We start from the raw sequence: 19503 nt of genomic DNA, 5'->3' as shown, positions 1-19503 counted from the left end.
AAAATCACTGCAAAACGGTATGGCGTCACGTCGCTGCTATGGTAACAACACCGCAATGACAACACAGCCTGCGTGCTTAGAATGCAATCAGCTGCTCTGGATTTACAAAGTTATTTTTCAAACATCTCACCAGGCAGTTTTTTATACATAAGCCATGACATGATGGCTGGGGTTCTAATGATCTATTTGAAATAATCAATACGGGTGTACTAAAAATATGAATAGAGTTAGAGGTCAAATGTGATCCAGGACATTTGTAAAAAGAAGAGGCTGCACTCGGCGTTCAGTGAATTCCTCTAACATTAAAGAATGCCACATGGTTCACAGAGATAATCAACGTTTTGAATCAATAACTACAGGCCTTCATGACTTTAGAGCTCAGCGTCATGCGAACAAGAAAAGTGTGTAGATAGCTTCCATCGTTGAGCACTTGCATCCAAGTCATATTCTTCACGGTGATTGACACGTCTATAAAGCAACTCGTTCATAAAGACATGGATTAGAATGTTTGAAGCAATTGAAAGGCCATCAGAGTCCTGACAACCAGATGTGAGCCACATCTTGTCGTCCAACATCAGTGTGTTACCTCAAAATGAATGTCTGAAAGATTGGTAAATTTGTGGTCAAAGAAGAACTTTGCGGAAGCAAAATGTAAATAAGGTATCAGACTCAATCATTGGTCGGTGTAAACTGATTAGTGAAAAATAGCTTTATTTTGTTAATTAAAAGAAAACCTTTTTAAACATATACAAACATCTTGGAAGATCTGCTACTATTGTTCACAACTGCAGCACAGTCACAACTGTATGTATGACCAAACAACACAGTGCATGTATAGTTAACATTGTAATAATAGCCCAGCAAAAAGCTGAAGTAAATCTTTAAGCTGGGAAATCTTTTGAACCCTATTCCATTATTCTACATATTATTACTGTAATGCAGGAAGGTATGATGCACTCAAATCTGCATTTGCGAAAAAAAATTAAAAAATTATTGTAAATCTCCTGAAAGGAATCAATTAAATCCGAGAACTAACAAAACGTAACATTTCTGACAAAATGCAGTAAACTGTCGAAGGATGAACAATAATGTAGTAAATGTGAGTTCAAATAATAACAGTGCTATAAACATTTTAAGAGTGCGTTAGTGCAAATATCAAATGCTAACAGAAGGTCGGATCTATTTGCATTTTTTCTTTTACACCTCCTCCCATAGTTTAACCTTTCAGGCTTTAGGTTTCTTGCCTCAAGCCAGAGAGAGCATCTCACAATGTTAATAAACCTCATGACAACTGAAGATCTTTGAGGGTAGAGCTTTGGTTTGCAGCTTCCTTCTTCAGTCCAGGCCAAGTTCAAATGAGGTCATGATCTCCCGCTGCATGGTCATGTCAATACAAGACATCTATATAAAGAGAAGAACAGTTAAAAAGTGATGTCAATGGCTGCAGCAGGGTTTCCCCCAGCAACTGGCTAAACCTGTTGGTAGCGGTGCTAGGCGCAGTCCACCAGATGATCATTAAAAAGTTTAAAACAAAACGTTAAGTTGACAGGAAATTTTGGAAATAAAAACAACAATAAAGGAAATACAGGAGAGGCCTAAATAAAGCTAGTCTGTGTGTTGTATAACCAAATGCCATCATCTTTTTAAATAGATAACGGTCTTCTAAAGCTCACTGAAGCTTTAGCAGAAAATAGGTAGAAAGAGTCAAAACTTGGCGATCGTCCGGTTGTGTCTCCCCTTGCAGTGTACTGATTGGACAAAAATGCCCTGAAATCTAGCGGCTAGTCACTAATAAGATGAACATAACATACAAACTGCATGTCATTTGCGCCAAAATGTGTTTGTTTTTTTTAAATTTTATTTTCTCATATTATATACTTCACTGTGTGTTCAGATTCTCAACCCATTTGCACCAAGAAAAAAAAAAAAAACAAGTAACGGATGCCGCCAATTATGGTTTAGAACGAGGCGTTAATATGCGTCTCAGTATTGATAGTAGCAGCTTTGATATTTGATGCGTACATTGGTGCAGTTATTCTCCAAATTGATAAATAGAGGCGAAGAAGCCCTTCGGAAGCACCTGCCAGAGATCGATGGCTCACGAATTTCAATACTGTAAACTGAGCTTAGCCTGTCCTTGTGATCACTGTTACTGGTGTATAAAAAGAACAAAACAACAAAAAACACTTAAAATAAAAAAATTAATTATGTTTAGCACTGGTCAAGTAAAGCCTGGTGGCCCACCAGGCTTATAACACACTGGGGGAAACCCTGTGATGCAGGGAAATGTTTCAGAGTGAGAAACGGAACAGTGTACTAACAGCCTCCCTCCTGCGACGCTCCTGCTCTTTCCTGCGGGCCAGCTCTCGCTCTTTATCCACAGAAAACTGCTGGATCTGGGCCTTCGCTTCACTTTGAAACCTCGGCTGCTCCACTCGTTTGGGAGCTTCCAACCCGGCCTCCGGGCAGATGCTCTCCAGCAAATCTGGATCCTCTTTAATCTTCTCACGAGGTTGCTCCGTTTTACCCAAAGCTGGAAAGCTGAAGGAGACAAACTCTGAGTCACAGGAACACGAAAAACAGCTAAATTAGCTTAAACGTGGAACAGAGATTGTGTTCTTTCGGCGAACACCTGTTCTTTTCAACAGGCTCCATCACTCCGGTTTCATCCAATGCTTTCTTCTTTTGGGCTTTCTCCCGTTCTTCCTTTTCTATGGCGGCTTTGCGGAACATCTGGAAGCTCTCTTTAGAGGCCTTGATAGCAGCTGGAGTGACCGACTGCCTCACAAGTTTTGCCCATGACTCTGCATTTTTCAAGAAAATTTCCTGACGAAGAAAAGTGGCAGAATTAGTCAGAAGTTTGCTTCAAAGGGGCATCATATGTTTTCCAGGCACATGTTGCCATTTTACAACACAATCAGGTAACGACATTACCTTCAGTTGTTATAAAAAATGCTGTGTATATCAAACATTACTTAGAACAAATGTGACTTTCTAATTTAATGCCTTGAAATAGGGCCTCGGTCTTTAAAAAAAAAAAAAAATCACTGCTATTTTTTTGCATTTCAGGAAATGATCACAACATGGCTCCTCTATTAAGCGTTTAACAACGTTTTTAACCAGCATTACACTCAAAAGTATCTTGTATAATGAGCTCAGCATAAGCACAGTTCCACCAGGTGTTTGCTAATTGCTGTTGGCTAGTCTGAAGGAGCTGAGTAGGTTAGGGATAGTTTCATCTGTTCTGGTTAGGGTTATTCCCAACCTTTTTGGGAATCTGGAATTTATCCTCTTCAGTAGATTTACTCGTGGTCTGGCTGAGCAGTAGCTCGCTCCCCTGACCATCAGGAAAATCTTCAGGATCCCGGAAATCCGTCAAATAAACTTCCAGAAGAAAAAAAAGAAAAAAAGAAGAAGGTTTTATATAATATGTCACTAAACTGACAATAGTGACATCAGATCATGTGTTTTTAAAGGAACTTACTGTCACCCATCTCTTCTTTGAAGAGCAGTGGACTGTCAGTGAGAGGGGACAGCACTGCACCCTGATACAGGAGACATTTGGGTTTTACACAGAAACATCCTGATGCTGAACACGCAGGCTGCTCTATGGAGAAACTATTCTATTCTTCACAGTTAAAGCACATTGCAAACATGTTATTATAATGCAAATGAAAAATTTACAGTTGTAACAAAAAGTTTGTATACACTGAATAAAGACAATTGTTTTCCCCATTTCAATGATAGGAAAGACTAAAATTTTCATTTTAGGTCAGTCAGAATTGGAAATTTTTTCCCATTTGCTAAATGTCATAATTATGAAAGAAAGAATATGTCAGATTTATTTATCAATGTCTTTAAAAAAACACCTAAAAGTTTCCATGCAGAATGATTTTGTCTCATTAAACAATGAAGGATCATCACATGATGATGATGATGATGATGTCATGGCTTTGGAAACATCTAATAGGTTAAAAAACAAATTTGTTTTAACTAGATAAATCTCTGACATACAGTATCTTCTCAGTATTGTGGCATTGAGCAAACAGAAATCATTTTGGTAGTTCTAACCTAAAACAAAAGAAGTTTGGCCCGATTCATCTTCAGACAATGAGTCTTTATTCAGTGTAAAACCAGTATATGTCTGGTTTTAACTGTAATGATAGTTACCTGGAACCAACCTTGGAACCTAGGTTCAAATGGACTTCAGAAACGTCAGAAATTATTTAGAAATTAAAAAAAAAAAAGGCTTTGTAAGAACCTGGCACTGCTAAGTTCTTCCATTTTGTGAAGAGTACCTCAAATCTGGCAGCAGCCCAGTCTGGCAGCGCTCCAGGAGAGGCCATGGGGGATAAGAGCGCAGACAAATCTGCCAACAATAAATTACAGCGTGTCGAACACCTTTACTAAAATGTTTACTTGAACGTACAAGAGCTAGATCAGGCCTGAAGCCAGAGTTGACAAATCAGGTAATTCCTCCTAAAAGCTCGGGGAGCCACAGATTTACCTTGCGGGGACAGTGGCAGCTCGTCGTAGAAGTGGCCTGGGATTTGCGGTGTTGGGTCGTTTTTAGTTTCTGGAAGCGTGGGCTTGATGGGGTATAAGGGATGACGGGTTCTGATAGAGGCCTTCGTCGACTGTCTGATCTCTGATACCCGCTTATTGCTGAGATTGTGGGTCACCTTTAATTGGAGGACAAACATTCACTACTACAATATGCAAGTTGTAATCCTAAGAGGAAAACATGTGCTTCTACCTTTTGGTGAACTTTTTGACAGGGCTCCTTAGACATTTTCTTCAGTTTTGGCACTGTTAAAAAAAAAAAGAAACACATAAATCAAGCTTTTCAATCTGCTAGGCTAAACATCCGATTATTTGTTCTTAATATTTTGTCTTTATTCAACCAGAAAGTCCCAATAAAAATCAGAAATCTGCTTAAGAGACTTGGCAAAAAAAATCAGAACCATGTCAAACAAATAAATGTTTGACAAGCAAAACTATGCAACTGATCGACATTTCAAAAGCTTCAATAACACAAACTGACCTTTAGTGGAAACTTACACCTGCTTTGTGTGTGTTTGTTTTCCAATCTACCATGGCCCAATATGCCATCGTAAAGCCCTGATGTGCTCTCAGAGCAGGAGTAAAGCAGAAGTTTTAAACTTCAATCTCTTCCATCAATCACAAAAAGGAATGCCGGATCTCTTGGCAGTAAGACGGCCATAGCCTTGAAGAGCTAATGAACACTCAGTCATGCTCATCAACGACGGATGATCTATTCCATGACATGCTAATCTGAAAGATCTCTGCAGCTCAGATACTGAACAGTCTGTATAATCTATTAGCAGCTCACCACTGTTTTTGAAACAGTCTGGATTCTGGAACCAGCTGATATGTGGTTGAGCTACACAACTCTAATGCATTTCTGTAAATATTTGTTGATTGTAACCAAGTCTACACTTCTATTGTTGCAACATATCAAACACTACAGGGAAATAAAACAGCTTACTTTCAGTGACCTGAATAAATCAGGTTAAACATTTTGTCAAAGCTACAGGCAGGATTTCTTGTCCAGAAAAAATACAAAAAATAGATGTGAGGGCAAGCGAACACGAGTCCCACCTTTACTGTGTAAGCAACCACAGAAACACTGGACTCCTCACCCAGGCTCAGTCAACAAGCCTCACAATAAACTTAAAGAAAGCCAAATTAACATGACATTCATGTCAAGGTTTTTATGGAAAACTTTCTGATCCAAACTGGCTAACCTTCACCAATTCCTGCATGTTTTCAGCAGTACATTGGATCACAGTGTTAATCTTCAGGGATTATAGGAGTAACTCAACTTTTGCCATACTTTGCTTTTGTTTTTCCAAATTAAAACAGAAAACACAATCGGTTGTTCAAGACTTTTGAGCGACTTACAGTAGGGAAAGCATGTGTCTGATACACTCATTTTTCAGGTTGTTCCCTGTCACTAAGAATGTGAGAGACAGAATCTAAAAACATTAAAAAATAATCCAGAAAAAGTCATTTTGTGAGCCGTTTAAATAAATATTGCATTATTTAAGGAGTTTATTTATGCACCTACCAACTAGCATGGGAAAAGGTCACAAGGTCAGATGAGACCAAAATAAAACTTTGTGGGATGAACTCCACCAACACAACCATGGTAACCATGAAGCACAGTGGTGGAAGCATCATGCTTGGGGTGTGCTTCTCTGCAGGAGGGACAGGAGGACTGCACCGTATTGAGGGGAGGATGGGTGAGGTCATGTATCGCCATGACCTGAAACCAACAGCAAGTTTTCGGAGGGAGCTGAAACTTTGTGTTGCCTAGGCGACAGTCCAGAAACCTGAACGTTCTGGATAAGAGCCAAAATCCCTGCTGCAGGGTTTGACAATCTGGTAAAGAAGCACTGGAATAGTTGGAATTAAACAAAAGTTTCCATTATGTATATTATGTTCTATTTTATAAAATATGGTACTTACTTTGTACAATAAAATACTAATTATGCAATGTGTTTTTCTGCATCTTTTCTCTTTTCGAGTCCATCCGTCACAATCGCGGTGTGACTATCATAAAAATTACAAACCTTTGACAATTATACATAGAATACCTTTTCCACACAAATGTACAGTACGTATAACTTGCAAATTGTTGTGGGCAAACCATGTGCATTACTCCCACCTGGTGGTAGAATTGCATTATTGCAAGTACCAAAAACCTCAATGAAAAGCTTTTCATAAGTCATATACTTTCACTATCCAACAACAACAAAAAGGTTCATCACTAACTTACAGCTGACTAAATATATCATCCATAGACTAAAAAAAACTGTCTAAAGAAAGAAATTTAATCTGAGTGACACCAAATAAATAACATAAAAAAGATAAAATGTGAGGGTTAGTTATTGTAGTAAAATGGACTTCTAAATTAATTTGGTTTTTAAACAAAAAAAAGAAACGAGAATGTGGATTAGATGTCAGATAAAATAAATGTTCTTCTGGTGTGAACAAATTTATCTGAAGATGTGATCTTATTTGAGTGTGAGGTAAGTAAAAAAAATTCAAGTGTTTCACAAAAAGGTATACTAAAAAAGGAAATTGAATAAATGGGAATGAAGATGAGTTTCCAAACTTCTTGTGGGTGTAGGCAAACTGAAAACAGTTTAACATTTGTGTGAATCTTAGGTGAACCAGCCCAAAGTAGAGGACAAAGTGAGAAGCCAACCTGATTCAGAGTCACTGCCGTCACTGGAGCTGGAGCTACTGTCACTGCTGCTGCCGGAGCTGAACGAGGAGCTGCTGCTTTTGCTGAAAGGTGACTGGCGGCTGTTGCCGGAGACTTCAACTTAAACACGAAAACAATACAACAAAAAACGTTTTAATATCTCAGAAAATCTCAAGTGCCTCAAATTAGGAAGCAGATCCCTGAAACGTATTGCCCCGATCCTACCCAGTGGTTTCTGTTTCATCAACATGCTCTTTTTGTTGCTCATAATTGATCTCTTTCCACCCTCCTTTGTTTTTTCACTCTTCAGTCCTCCTTTGGGGATCAACAACTTTTTTTCTAATGCAGAAAACACAAACGCCTTAAACAGTCATTTAGCTGGAGAACAGCATGAAAAACAAAGACTGGAGGAGTAAAGCTTGAGCAGTGGAGGAGGTGAGGTGTTCTTACTGTTTCTGCTGCTGTTGCATTTACTGAGACTGGCAGCCACAAACTGCTGCAAGGCTCTGAGAGTGGAAGCTTTGAGCTTTTCAAAGTCCACTTCCACCTCCCCGGATTCAGCCGTTTCCAAACACGTCTCCCTGCTCTTGATGAGGTTCAGCATCTCGATCAGTTTTTTACTGGGTAGTTTGTCGATGTCTGCCTTTAGCTGCGTCTTCTCCTGGTTACTCAGTGGGACTGAAACGACCTCGCTGCACTTGGCTGGGACTCCGGGATTGTGGGGTTTCACTCCATGCCTGCAAATGCAAAAAAAAACAAAACGACAACAAAAAACAAAACAATTACAGTTTATCATGGGCTAATATTAGCTGTAGGGTTCAAAAACCAAACTCCATTTTTGTGACACTTACAGAGAGGCGCTTTTGCATTTCGAAATCATTTGCACTATAGTGTTGTATTTCGCAGAAATGTTCTTCAGTCGAGAAAGGCCCTTCTCGTTGGCTCGTTTTTCCCTCTTCAGCTTCTCCTTCTTCTTCGGCTTCAGAGGCTCTTTGGTGAGCCGCTTCAGCTGATCGCTGACCGCTTTCAACTGCCGAAATAACCAGAAAATTAGGAAAATTAGGCAAAAATATATTGCAGTTGTGCTTGTGTGATGCCAACCTTCTCTTCCAGATGAGCCAGTTGCATGGCAACCTCATCTGACGACTTCTCTGACTCAGAGGAGTTGTTGCTCAGAGAACTCTCAGAGGTTGAGGGACTTCCAACTTTGTTCGACTCCCGGCTTTCGGCACACTGTAGAGAGACGGAGCATCCTTCTGGTTTTTGGGGAATGTTCATGTAGCGGGCTTCAAAAACCTCCTGTTGAAATAAGAAAAAAAAAAGTTTGCACAAAAAAGGGGGAATGTGTTTGTGTGATCATCTCTTTTTGGTAGCAAAGTTTCTTGGGATTAAATCGTATACTTTTGGAAAGCGTCCTTATGTCCCTTCAAACTGGCTAACTTAAATTAGGGTTTAAATCTGCTGCTCTTACCCTAAACTAGACAGGAAGAGCAGCATACCTGCAGTTTTTTGGCCATGTAGACAACATCATGTGACGGAGGATTGTATCTGTAGCAGTTTGAGAACATTAGTCGCACATCAGCAGCAAATTCCTTGGCACCTCCGTACTCCTGCTGGTCCATTTTTTTCTAGAGATTAAAACTTGCGTCAGAACAGATTGGCTTTTGGAACGCTTCAAATATTCTGACGTCTCGGTAGCTTTACCTTGATGGTGCTCAGGTCCATCGGCTGCTTGATGATGTCATGGTAGTCGTGGAGCCCCAAAGCCACTGCATCCACCGGCGTGTAAAAGGGCCAGGCGTAGGCGTAGTGCCTCTTGGACAGCATCTCTTTCAGGATGTTGTTGCAGTACCTGAGCTGCTCTGGCATTCTGACCCTCTTGTCCTCAAAAGCAGGCAAGTCCTTCTTTGGGGGCTTGATGCGCCTTCCATTGCTTGTTCTGAAGAACAACGTGCAAGGCACTGAAGGTTCCTCATCAGCGGAGACCTCACTGTTTGTGAAGACGGAGGTGGCGGATGTTGCCGAGTCAGCTTTCCGCTTCAAGGTTTTTTTAATCTTAATATTCAGACGGGAGGGGAAAGAGATGAGCTCTGTGTGTCGTTCACTGCAGCATGAAGACACATTCAGGATACAAGCTGCATGAACAAATCAAACCTTACTGTTGTGTGTGTTTTTTCAGCGAGTAGGTTGGGTGGGTTGATCCGACTCACATCGGGAGGAATGACCATCACCATCTGCTGGAGAACAACGTCTGATATACCAGACTTCTGCTTCACTGCATCTGCTTCAGGTGGGGGTTAAAAACACTCGCATGATCTGGGAAGAACTTTACATGTTATACAGGTCACTGCAGTTACTGGAAGAGTCTGCTATGGGATAAAAACAGTACTTTATTTTATGCCTGAAATGATTAATCGGAATGACTCGGCTATTGACAAAATAATCAACTAATTTGGTAATTGGTTAATCGTTAACTGCAGGATACGGAGTAAAGAAAAAAGCTAATTTTCTGGAAAGAAAAGAGAGTAGTAATTAAACATGTAAATATATCAAAGTCTAGACATTTTGCATTCAAGTTAAGTCTGTTCTACCCAGGACTCCTAAAGTGGCATAGGTTTAGCTACAAAACTTCAGTTCAAACTAACCCTATACTAACAAAACTAAAACTTGAGTTTGAAGTTTAAAAAAAAATAAAAACAAATCTAAAGCTGCAACTTTTATTAAAAAAATACTTTGTTACACATTTGTTGAAAGCATCACTATGTTATGACAGTAACAACACAATGATCTGTGAAAAAAAAAAAAAGTGGAGTTCCTCTGCCTTCTCCCATTGCAAAACAATTAATCAGAGCCAGGAGGAGGGTCTTAGTGCCGTCAATCATGCTCGTGTGCGCTGTTGAGAATAAATAATTCTGTGTTTTCCTTCTATCTCTTTTAGCTAGTTGCAAAGCTAAAGCTAAAGGAAATGACCTGTTAGGAAACGCCCTCAAAGCCAGGGTTAAAGGATATGACACACTAGGGAACGCCCTCTTTAGGGCATAGCTTAGATAGAGGCTAACAAAGAGAATGGAAAACTTTGTTTGATGCCATTTTGTCCCGCTAACTCCTAAAGGTAGCAAGAGAAATGGACCAGCCATATTTTGGTATGAATAAATGGAATTTATGAATTGAACTCACTGACTCTTCTTCAACCTCATGCATCAAGAACTTAGCATGGAGAATGGATAAATTCTCCACAGCGCCTTCCTTCTTTTTTAAGCTGCGGATGTGTCCTTTGGTACAAATGATCAAGTGTTCACTAAAGGAGTGCTTTTACTGCAATAGGCAATGTTAGGTAATAAAGTATTTCATTTAAAAAAAGGAATTTAATTATTTGTTTTTATCTTTAAATGCATTTCTAGTACAGTATAAAAAAAACTTCAATGAAAAATCTGCAACATTTGGCAATAGATAAATAATCATTGGTTGACATTGTTTTTTCTGTTTTTTATAAATGTGCAAACTAAAAAAAAGAAATCCACATGAAATATCCAATTTCTGAGTCACCTGTGTTGTTTTTCTTCATTTTCAGTGGTTCAAGCGCAGAGACTGCAGTGACCACCTCCCCCTTTTGCATTTGTGACAATTTCTGCAAAAAGGCCTTTTCCAAGGTTTGGGCCATAAAAACAATATCATCTCCAGGCTGTGGAAAGAAAAGAAACAAAGGAGGAAGGGTTACTGACTTTAGCCATAGAGCTACAGCATGTCTATTTAAACAATCAAACATCAAGTGAACAGGAGACTACATTTGTTTACATGCAGTTGAGCAAGAAACTACTTTAGATTTAAAGATAACCAAAAAGAAAAAAAGAATGGTTTCTGACAGGAAATGACAGGCATCTCCCGGGAGGCTAAATGTCCCTGGAGTGCCATTTCTGAAGATGTGAAGACATCTGAAATGAATGAAGACAACTTTAATAGTAGACCAACAATCCATCTCCTGCATGTTGAAAATCATTTATCACTTTCTAAGCAAGCAGAGGGAAAGCCTTTATCTGCATTACAGCTAATTAAATACTTTGTACAGCGGATAACGAGCCATTGAACCATTCATTTTATTGAAGTCTTTGAGGCTGGAAGGCCTTATCATTCCATTAATCTCCATCTAGCTGGCCAACTCCAAAAGATCAATATTGATTCCAGTCAGAACAGACATGTTAAACTCAGCTAAGGCGCAGGAAAACAAAAGTAGCAGTGTGTCACATTCCATCGTGTTCTCACCTTGTTGTACATGTAGCAGTTGGTGAACATGGAGTTGAAGTCTTTTACACACTCACTTGCTTCCCAGTAATACCGGTTCTCTAGTCGCTTCTTGATGGTGCTCAGATCCATAGGATATGTAATAATTTTATAATAATCCTAAAAACATACATAAAAAAAGCCCACAATTGAATAACGTTTTGGTTTTTAATCGAAGACAACAAGTGGATTACAGTACCTTGCAAAGCCATTCAAACCCCCCGATGTCACAAGACAACCAGAATACTGACTGGACTTCATGGAGATTTTGGGTGACAGACCAACACAAGTAGCACAGAATTGAAGTGAAACTAAACAAAAAAATAACATTTGCTTTTAATTATTGTTTTTTTTTTTTACCACAATAAAAAAAAAAAAAACCAAAAAACTAAAAAACATTTGGAAAGTGAGACATAAATTTACGTCTGGCTCTCTTTACTCTGACACCCTTAAAACAAAATTCCTTAAGTAAAAACCTCCATAGTTATTTAAAGACAGTTACAAAGTCGGCCTTCCATCATCTGAATAACATCTCCAGTATTTTTCTTCAGGTAACTAATGTCCCAGCAAAATCTAGAGAAACTTCTCTGTGCGTTTATTTTTAATCGCATTGATTACTGCAATAACATCTTCAAAGGTCTGCCGAAACATAATAAATAAATAAAAATCAGAACCTCAGTTCCAAAGTCCTTCCACGGACTCCATGTAGCTGAGAGAATAGACCCAATACGTCTGTTTATGAATCACTGAACGGCTCAGAACCTCAATACGTTAAATATCTGCTGTTGTTGCATCAACCTTCCAGGCCTCTCAGGTATTCCGGTTCTGCTACACATCAGAAGCAGAACCAATCATGGAGAAGCAGCATTCAGCTTCTATGCACCACAAATCTGGAACAAACGTCCAGAAAACTGCAAAACAGCTGAAACACTGAGTTCCTTTAAGTCTTGACTAAAAACCAATCTGTCTAGAGTTGCTTTTGACTCCAGACTGGTGCCACGGAACATTGACTAACATATTTGATGTGTATTGATTACATACATCAATACAATGATGTGTATTGATACAATCTGTTATTGTATGATTTTATGATGTGAAGCGCTTTGACCTGCCTTGTTGCCAAGATGTGTTGTAAAAAATAAACTTGACTGATTAAAGCATAGAACAGTCTTGGAAGAAAACTTGTCATAGGCAGTAAAAACAAGCTTCACCTTGTAGAAAGAAATGTTTTGGTCACAGCACACCTGTGAATGGGGAAGTTAAAGTCCAGACCTAAAGAAGATTATGAATTTGCGCTTACATGAACAGGTGCAGTGAGATTAAATTACACACAAGCTAAAATCTATTTACTGATTCATTCACTCCTGAAGAGACTTTGTTCCATTGGACTTTCTTCAAATGGATCAATTTAAACAAACCTGAATGCACATGTACACCTTAATTCACAGATTTATTCTTTTTGGTCAATTTCCCCATACTTTATAAATATTGTGTTCATCCATGACAAATTCTAAAATAAAGTTTGTGCTTGTAAAAAAAAAAAAGAAAATATATGAAAAGTTTAATGAGTTTGAATTCTTTCACAAGGTGCTGCATCAGTCAAACACCGACTGACAACTGAAGCACTTACTGGAAGACACAGCGTTACAGCATCGACGGGCTCGCGAAAGGGCCATGAATACTGATGTTTCCAGAGAGCTTTCATCACCACCTTCTCCAGATACAGCAGCTGATTGGTCAGGCGCCCGGGCCTCCTGGGATTTACAACCTCTGGTGGAGGCGGGTTCCCGCTCACGGAGGGGCAGGCTTTCAAATCAGCCATCCTGTTTAAAAGCATCGATGGGACGAGGGAGCCTGGAGAACACTCTGCTACAACGGAGCGCTCATCACACACCTTCCTGATGAAGAAACAAACCTAGTGGTCAGTGCGTCAGTCACAAGTAAAATATGAAAGTGAACACACACCAGAAACTGGCATTTTCTACATTTTTCATTAACCCCCCATCCTCCCCAAAAAAACACAGGTCAAAACACCCTAAAGAGGAACACCAATACATTCAATATTTCTTAAAACAAACACAAAATAAAACATAAACAAGAATGCCAATGAATTAAATATTTAAGAAAAACTTTTTAACCTATATAGCTATAGTTAAAAAATTTTGTGGATCATTAGTCACAGAGAAAACCAGAACTTAAAGAAAACTACCATAATGCTAGTTTTAAGTAGCAACTGTTTCTTACGAGAACTCAATTAAAATTGCATGCATTTCTATTAAATAATAGTCACACATCTATGAAATAGGCCAGGATAGAGGGTTATTATATATCAGTATGAAAATAAATAACCTGCATTCTGAAATGTTAAGGACGCAGCTTAGAAATAGAAAAGAAGGCATGATTTATTCACTGAAACCTGATGGCGCCACCTACTGTACATATCTGAATTTAAAATAATGTAGGCGATTGTTTCAGCAGAGGTAGATGGCTCACTTTATACCAAAAAGTCATGTTTACATCCATGTTTCATGAGTAATTAAAAACATCAAAAACACAAATTGTCAATGAGATCTTACCAATGTAAACGATATCCGCAACATGCAGCTAGTATAATGATACCTAACCTATTAAGATTAAATGGCTAATCCAATATTGATTACAACTAAACCAAGATTTCAAACAGCTCACCTGGTAAAAGTGATTTCTGTAAAAGGAACTCAGCAACATATAAGGACTACAGTAGCACAAATATAGATTGTGTCGCTGTGCTATGAAACCATGAAGATGCACAATTCTGTGCGCTCAGAATTGTTCAATAGTTTCGTAATTTTCAGTGTTCATCAGGTGAAAGTATTATTTAGCAATCTAATGTGATAGTCCGGCTGCTACACTGACCTCATTTCCAGAAGCTGACTAAAAAGTTGCTATGCAAAGAAAGCAATTTAAAAAAATAGCACAAACTGAAAAAAGGGTCACCAAGTTAAGCAATACAAAAATTACAAAATGCATGGTTTAATTGTGCATAAAAACAGGCTATTTTGAACATAAGAAAAGTTTTAATGTTCTTCATGGCAAGTAATTTGCAGGTCAAAAAAATATAAGTTAATGTCTCCAATTAAGACACTACACTTTCAGTAAGTCAAGTTAGAATAATATTTTTATTCCTGATAATTCAAAGTCTAAGGTTTACGTGAAATGAAAGCGAGAACAAATGATTAAAGAATGAAGTGAAAACTGGGCCTGGACAACACACTTAAAGGTGAAGATAACACATTATAAGAGGAAGGACTTCTGCTTTCAGAGATGATTCTGTTCAAGTGAAGGACAATACTGAAAAATATTTTCCACCTTCTAGTGGCCAATCACAGGAGCTTGTTCAGTGAAAGACCCCGTCAGCAAACATGCAGAGCACGCATCACAGAAAATAATATCCACCCGAAGTCATTAAACTGTGCACAACGTCATCCCAAATAAATTTGAATATTATGAAAGAAAAATCTATACGTTTTCTCATTTCAAAAAGTGAAACACTTGCGTCAATTTCATGTTTTGCTACTATAAACTTTTATTCGCCTATTGGGATGCCCTTCTAACATATTCATTCTTTAGACATAGAGCAAGAATATAATAAAAATATTGATTAGTTTCTCAAGTTCTTAAACTCAGAACAATAATAATAATTTCTTCTGGGGAAAAAAACAAACAAACAAGGGGCAGCTAGAGAACCAATAACTGCAAACAATTTGGGGGATGTTACCTTTATTTAGCAAGTGAGTATAACCTTACGGTGTTTGTATGCATACCGTGTTAGACGGTACAAAATGGAGGATGTTACACCGCTACCAAGTTCTCTGAACATTTCCACCTGTTGGCTCCAGGTCAACTCGCTTCTCCGAGTTACCGCCAGCTAGAGTTGCAGCTAACGTTAGTAGCCAGGGCCGTGAACATGATTACAGTTCGATTTCTGGAAAAAATAACTCTACAGTACATTTTCTACTAACACCTCCAGCGTGACTTTGATTTAAGAACCCATTCAACGTCTAAAGCAAGGGCAACGTATTGGCTTAAAACCCCTTCATGACATTATTTTGCCTTTTAGAGTAATTGCAACGAAGAAAAGGACAGTTTTACCGAGACTTGTTCACGCCAACATCTAGCATCGCTAACGTTTTGCTAGCGTCCTCACTTCCCTACAAAGGCCAGTTTAACTAAAAGTTTATTTTAAACAAACTCGCTTGCACATAGTTCTTTTTCTTGTTGAAGGATTAATAAACGCCATACAAATAGGCGTTTTCGCACATAAAATATTCAATTTAGTCTTCCATTAGCATGCTACATACCTAAATAACCTCCGAAATCTGTCGGTCTCCTGACTTCAGCTCCTCAGTCGCAGGCGTCTCTATAGCAACCATCTCACATTTATAGCCCTCTACAGCTGATTGGTCTTTGCCTCATAGCTAGCACGCGCCATGTCGTTTTCAACATTATTAAATAATGAGTTTAAGAAAATTAGGAAAAAATTAAATTAAATAGTAATGTTTAGGAGAAGATAACAAAACGTCAACTTCCTGTCACTACAGGAGACTTCTGACTCTGAACAGCTGGACATAATGAGCGCTGAAGTTCACTTAAACAGAAGCGCGGTGCGTTTAAATGCTGAGCAGCTCAGTTAGCTTAGCGGGAGGTCCTTAACCCGAAATAACTCGCGCATGAGAAAGCTGGTAGGCAAGGTAGCATCAGCAAAACAGGAAAAAAAATCTCTAAGATATAAAATGTGAAATCTAACACACCATATTTGTAATGACAAATTAGCCCCACATTAGCATTAGCTGCCCTGTTTCATGCCCTTTCTATAAGGAGTGTTGACTCGTAAGTCACCAATAGCCACATAAATTAATCATTTGCAGTGAAAGGTATACAAATTCAGCCGGCATTAGAATCTTCATTACTTAAAATAGTCTAGATTGCGAACGATATGGGGACAAATGACTTTTACCAAGTGCACTGGAAGTGGACAGAGGTTTGCTTCCTGTGAATTGAACAGTCGCATGTGAATTGACCATGTTTTACATGTCCAAGTTTGAGTCATTAATTTATTTTACGACAGCATGTGAAATTTATTTGAAAAGAAAAAGTAGCCTGTGCAAGAACCGAAGACATAGTCTTGCGGTTTCATTCAATGTTTAATTCCGCATGTAATTCGGATTGGAAAGCATTTTTATTATTAATTCTAGAGGGTGTTTTGTAAAAGTAAACTCATCCAGGATAAAATAAGAAATCTGAGTTTGAGCAAGTCGTCCAGAACAGGCTGGTTTAATCGCGTTCATGAATGTCCTACCAAGCTACAGAGGAACATCCTAATCAAGCCAGGTTTAAGCAATCCTGTTAAGTGCAGACTTTGGGTTCCTTTCGAAACACCAGTAAATCGATCGCAGATCAATTGATTCTGACACAGGAAACTGTTTCTAAGCTTTTGAAGCCCATATGTGAGAGGGGAAACTAGGTAGCTATTCAGAAAGGGTATATATGTTAACTTCTATATTTCAATTTACATTTGCACCCTAAAAAGTCAAGTTCACAACCAAGTGTTATTAAATAATGCCAATTAATCCATAAGTTAATTAAGTCCTTTAAGCAACTAATATCATAACAAAACTGGATTATTGTGAACCTTTGTCATTCCAAATAAAGGTTTATGTAGTTATGAGCAGTAGTGATTCCTGAAGCTGGTCCTCAGGCCTACTGTCCTACACACTAAGTTAAATGCTTCCCTGCTCCCAAGCAGCTGATTCAAATGATTGCATGACCATCAAGTGCTGCAGAAACCTGTTGATCACCCATAGATTCAATCCAGGTGTGTAGCAGAAGGGAAACACCTAAAACATGCAGGGCAGGGGGGCCTGAGGACCGGAATTGAGAAACGCTGCATTAACTCATGGAGAACCGTGTTAATTACCCACTCATCCAAACCAGCAGGTTGGGCAGCAGGTAAACCCTGCCCACCAAGAGAACAAAAAAATAAATGACTAACTAAATAAAGAACATGCAGGACAGCGAAGCCCTGACAATCATATGAACCTCTGCTTGTTGTGGATGCACATTCATTGAAATCTGCTGCAATTATCATCGCTTGAAAGAACGATGCCAATGACACACACAAAAAAAAATATGTTTGACGATGACACCTGTTTGTTAATATAAGGCACCAAGCAGCTATTCAGAAAAATGGGCAAGTATAACAATTTGCACAAGTTTTACAAGGACTAAATTAGGATAGCTGAATGATTGGATTAGAGCTTCTCCAAACTGGTGGTGGTTTTCCTCATCTGGAGCCAGAAATTCCACCTAAGTCACAAAAAACTGATACAATTGTACAATCAACTTCAACTTATTGCCCATATAGGTTGCTATGCAAGCTATTTAATCATGAGCTATGCAGATTTTCTTCTGAATTTTTTGAAAGTCATTGATTCTTTTTTTTTTTTAACTGCATGAAGCAAAACAGAATCAGACAGTCTGAAAAATCCAGCCATATTTTCCAGTTTTGCAAAACATGTATTTTTGCATGTTTACGATGGTGAATTGTATAATTTATAACATAATTTGTGTAGGACAATAGCACACTTTTTTATATTGCTGCTGCGTAATGATCCAAAAACACCCTGAAGGCATTGATCGTTTATATTTTTTGACCACAAGATGGAGCCAGAAGCAAAAATATGTAATTAGATTTGACTCCGTGCAGTGGGATGTCATATGTGGACACGATCTTTTCCACTGTCAATTCATAACACAAATATTTGCTATTTGAAAAATGTTCTTTATAAAATGACGTGTTGACTCTCCATTATATTGCAAAAATTCATGACAACTCACAATTTGGGTAGATGGAAACAGCAATGACGCATAGTGGGAGATGGATACATTTAACTTTAAAGCATTGTCTTTTTTTAAACTCTTGCAAACCAGGACCAGATTTGGGGCTGTTCGGAAAGGGAAAGTGTAACAGTGGCACGCAGAACAGATTTGGGAATCCTGGCAACACATATGGCCACATTTGTGTGTGTGTGTGTGTGTGTGTGTGCGTGTGCGTGTGCGTGCGTGTGTGTGTATGTGTGTGTGGGTGCTTGGCTGACAATAACAGGAAGCTTGTTCAGATGGGAGGAGGTCATAAAGGAAGGCTCAGCCCCCTGATGTTCCAGAAGTGAGGGGTAGCACTGGCTATTTTAAAAATGGATGAACTATTACTCCTCTGTAAACAAGTAGACATGGCCTGGAAACATGAACAACTGTCAGTTATTCTAAATTGCCCAATATTGTCTCATTTGATTGTGTTCTTGTTTTCTTTAAGCAGCTTGATTATAAATAAATGACACAGTGTTGAATCTAAGACAAAAATAACTGGGCTAAATCAGTTTCACAGTGGGTACTTTGCAGTCACTTTGCAAAGGAGTGTCTTTTTGAAAACTGTGAAACTGTGATGACTTTTGGAAGGTTATACAATACACAATACACATGCTGTAAAGAGCAAATTGTAATCCTCAGAGGTGGAACTGTTTACCAGGGGTTGTTTCACCCGCAGGATCATATAAAGGCGCACACACTGTACACTGGAGACCAGAAAGAATCATGATGAAGAGAGGCTCAGAGCCAAATAGATAAAGATAGAAAGAATTTTTTAGATTACTGGCTTAGGTTACTGATTACTGAATTAGGGAGAGTCTAATTCCTGCTTGGGTGTTTTTTGAAGGCAATTTTTTTGGAGGGGGATTTTAGATAAGGGAGTTAGAGCAAACTGGAAAAATACAACTTGTGAAATTTGAATTTATAATAGTAAATACATTAATAGTGTTTAATAGTAAACACATTGTACTTGCATAACTATTTTCTAAACACTCACACTTTACAGGAATCAAGCAAAAGTATTAGCAGGACATTAAGCACATCAAATAAAAACATAAAAGGAGAACACTTAAATACACAGCACCTTA

General features: G+C 38.5%; 1 protein-coding gene across 1 annotated transcript; it reads right to left on the bottom strand.

Moving 5' to 3' along the window:
• Positions 1–693: 693 nt before the first annotated feature.
• LOC102236202 (bromodomain-containing protein 3-like) lies at positions 694–15885 on the bottom strand. The gene is made up of 20 exons (XM_014474623.2): positions 15853–15885; positions 13143–13410; positions 11495–11632; positions 10781–10916; positions 9394–9518; positions 8939–9289; positions 8734–8862; positions 8336–8533; positions 8086–8264; positions 7685–7971; positions 7460–7573; positions 7235–7354; positions 4757–4809; positions 4508–4682; positions 4299–4369; positions 3485–3545; positions 3266–3384; positions 2633–2826; positions 2322–2541; positions 694–1401 (listed from the first exon to the last, which is right to left on the bottom strand). The coding sequence occupies exons 2-20, from the start codon at positions 13347–13349 to the stop codon at positions 1336–1338; spliced, it is 2943 nt and encodes a 980-aa protein (XP_014330109.1). The 5' UTR covers positions 13350–13410; positions 15853–15885; the 3' UTR covers positions 694–1335.
• Positions 15886–19503: the final 3618 nt, after the last annotated feature.

Source organism: Xiphophorus maculatus, chromosome 9 (assembly GCF_002775205.1).
Source record: "Xiphophorus maculatus strain JP 163 A chromosome 9, X_maculatus-5.0-male, whole genome shotgun sequence".
Classification (NCBI taxonomy): domain Eukaryota; kingdom Metazoa; phylum Chordata; class Actinopteri; order Cyprinodontiformes; family Poeciliidae; genus Xiphophorus; species Xiphophorus maculatus.
This window is presented reverse-complemented; position numbering and strand designations above follow the sequence as displayed.

Excerpts from the sequence above, each read along its gene's own strand:
- LOC102236202 (XM_014474623.2), bottom strand. The coding sequence starts at position 13,349 with ATGCTTTTAAACAGGATGGCTGATTTGAAAGCCTGCCCCTCCGTGAGC. Across the intron at positions 8,534-8,733 it reads ACATGGCCAAAAAACTGCAG|GAGGTTTTTGAAGCCCGCTA; the intron begins GTATGCTGCTCT and ends TTATTTCAACAG. Across the intron at positions 2,542-2,632 it reads GAGCCTGTTGAAAAGAACAG|CTTTCCAGCTTTGGGTAAAA; the intron begins GTGTTCGCCGAA and ends TGTCTCCTTCAG.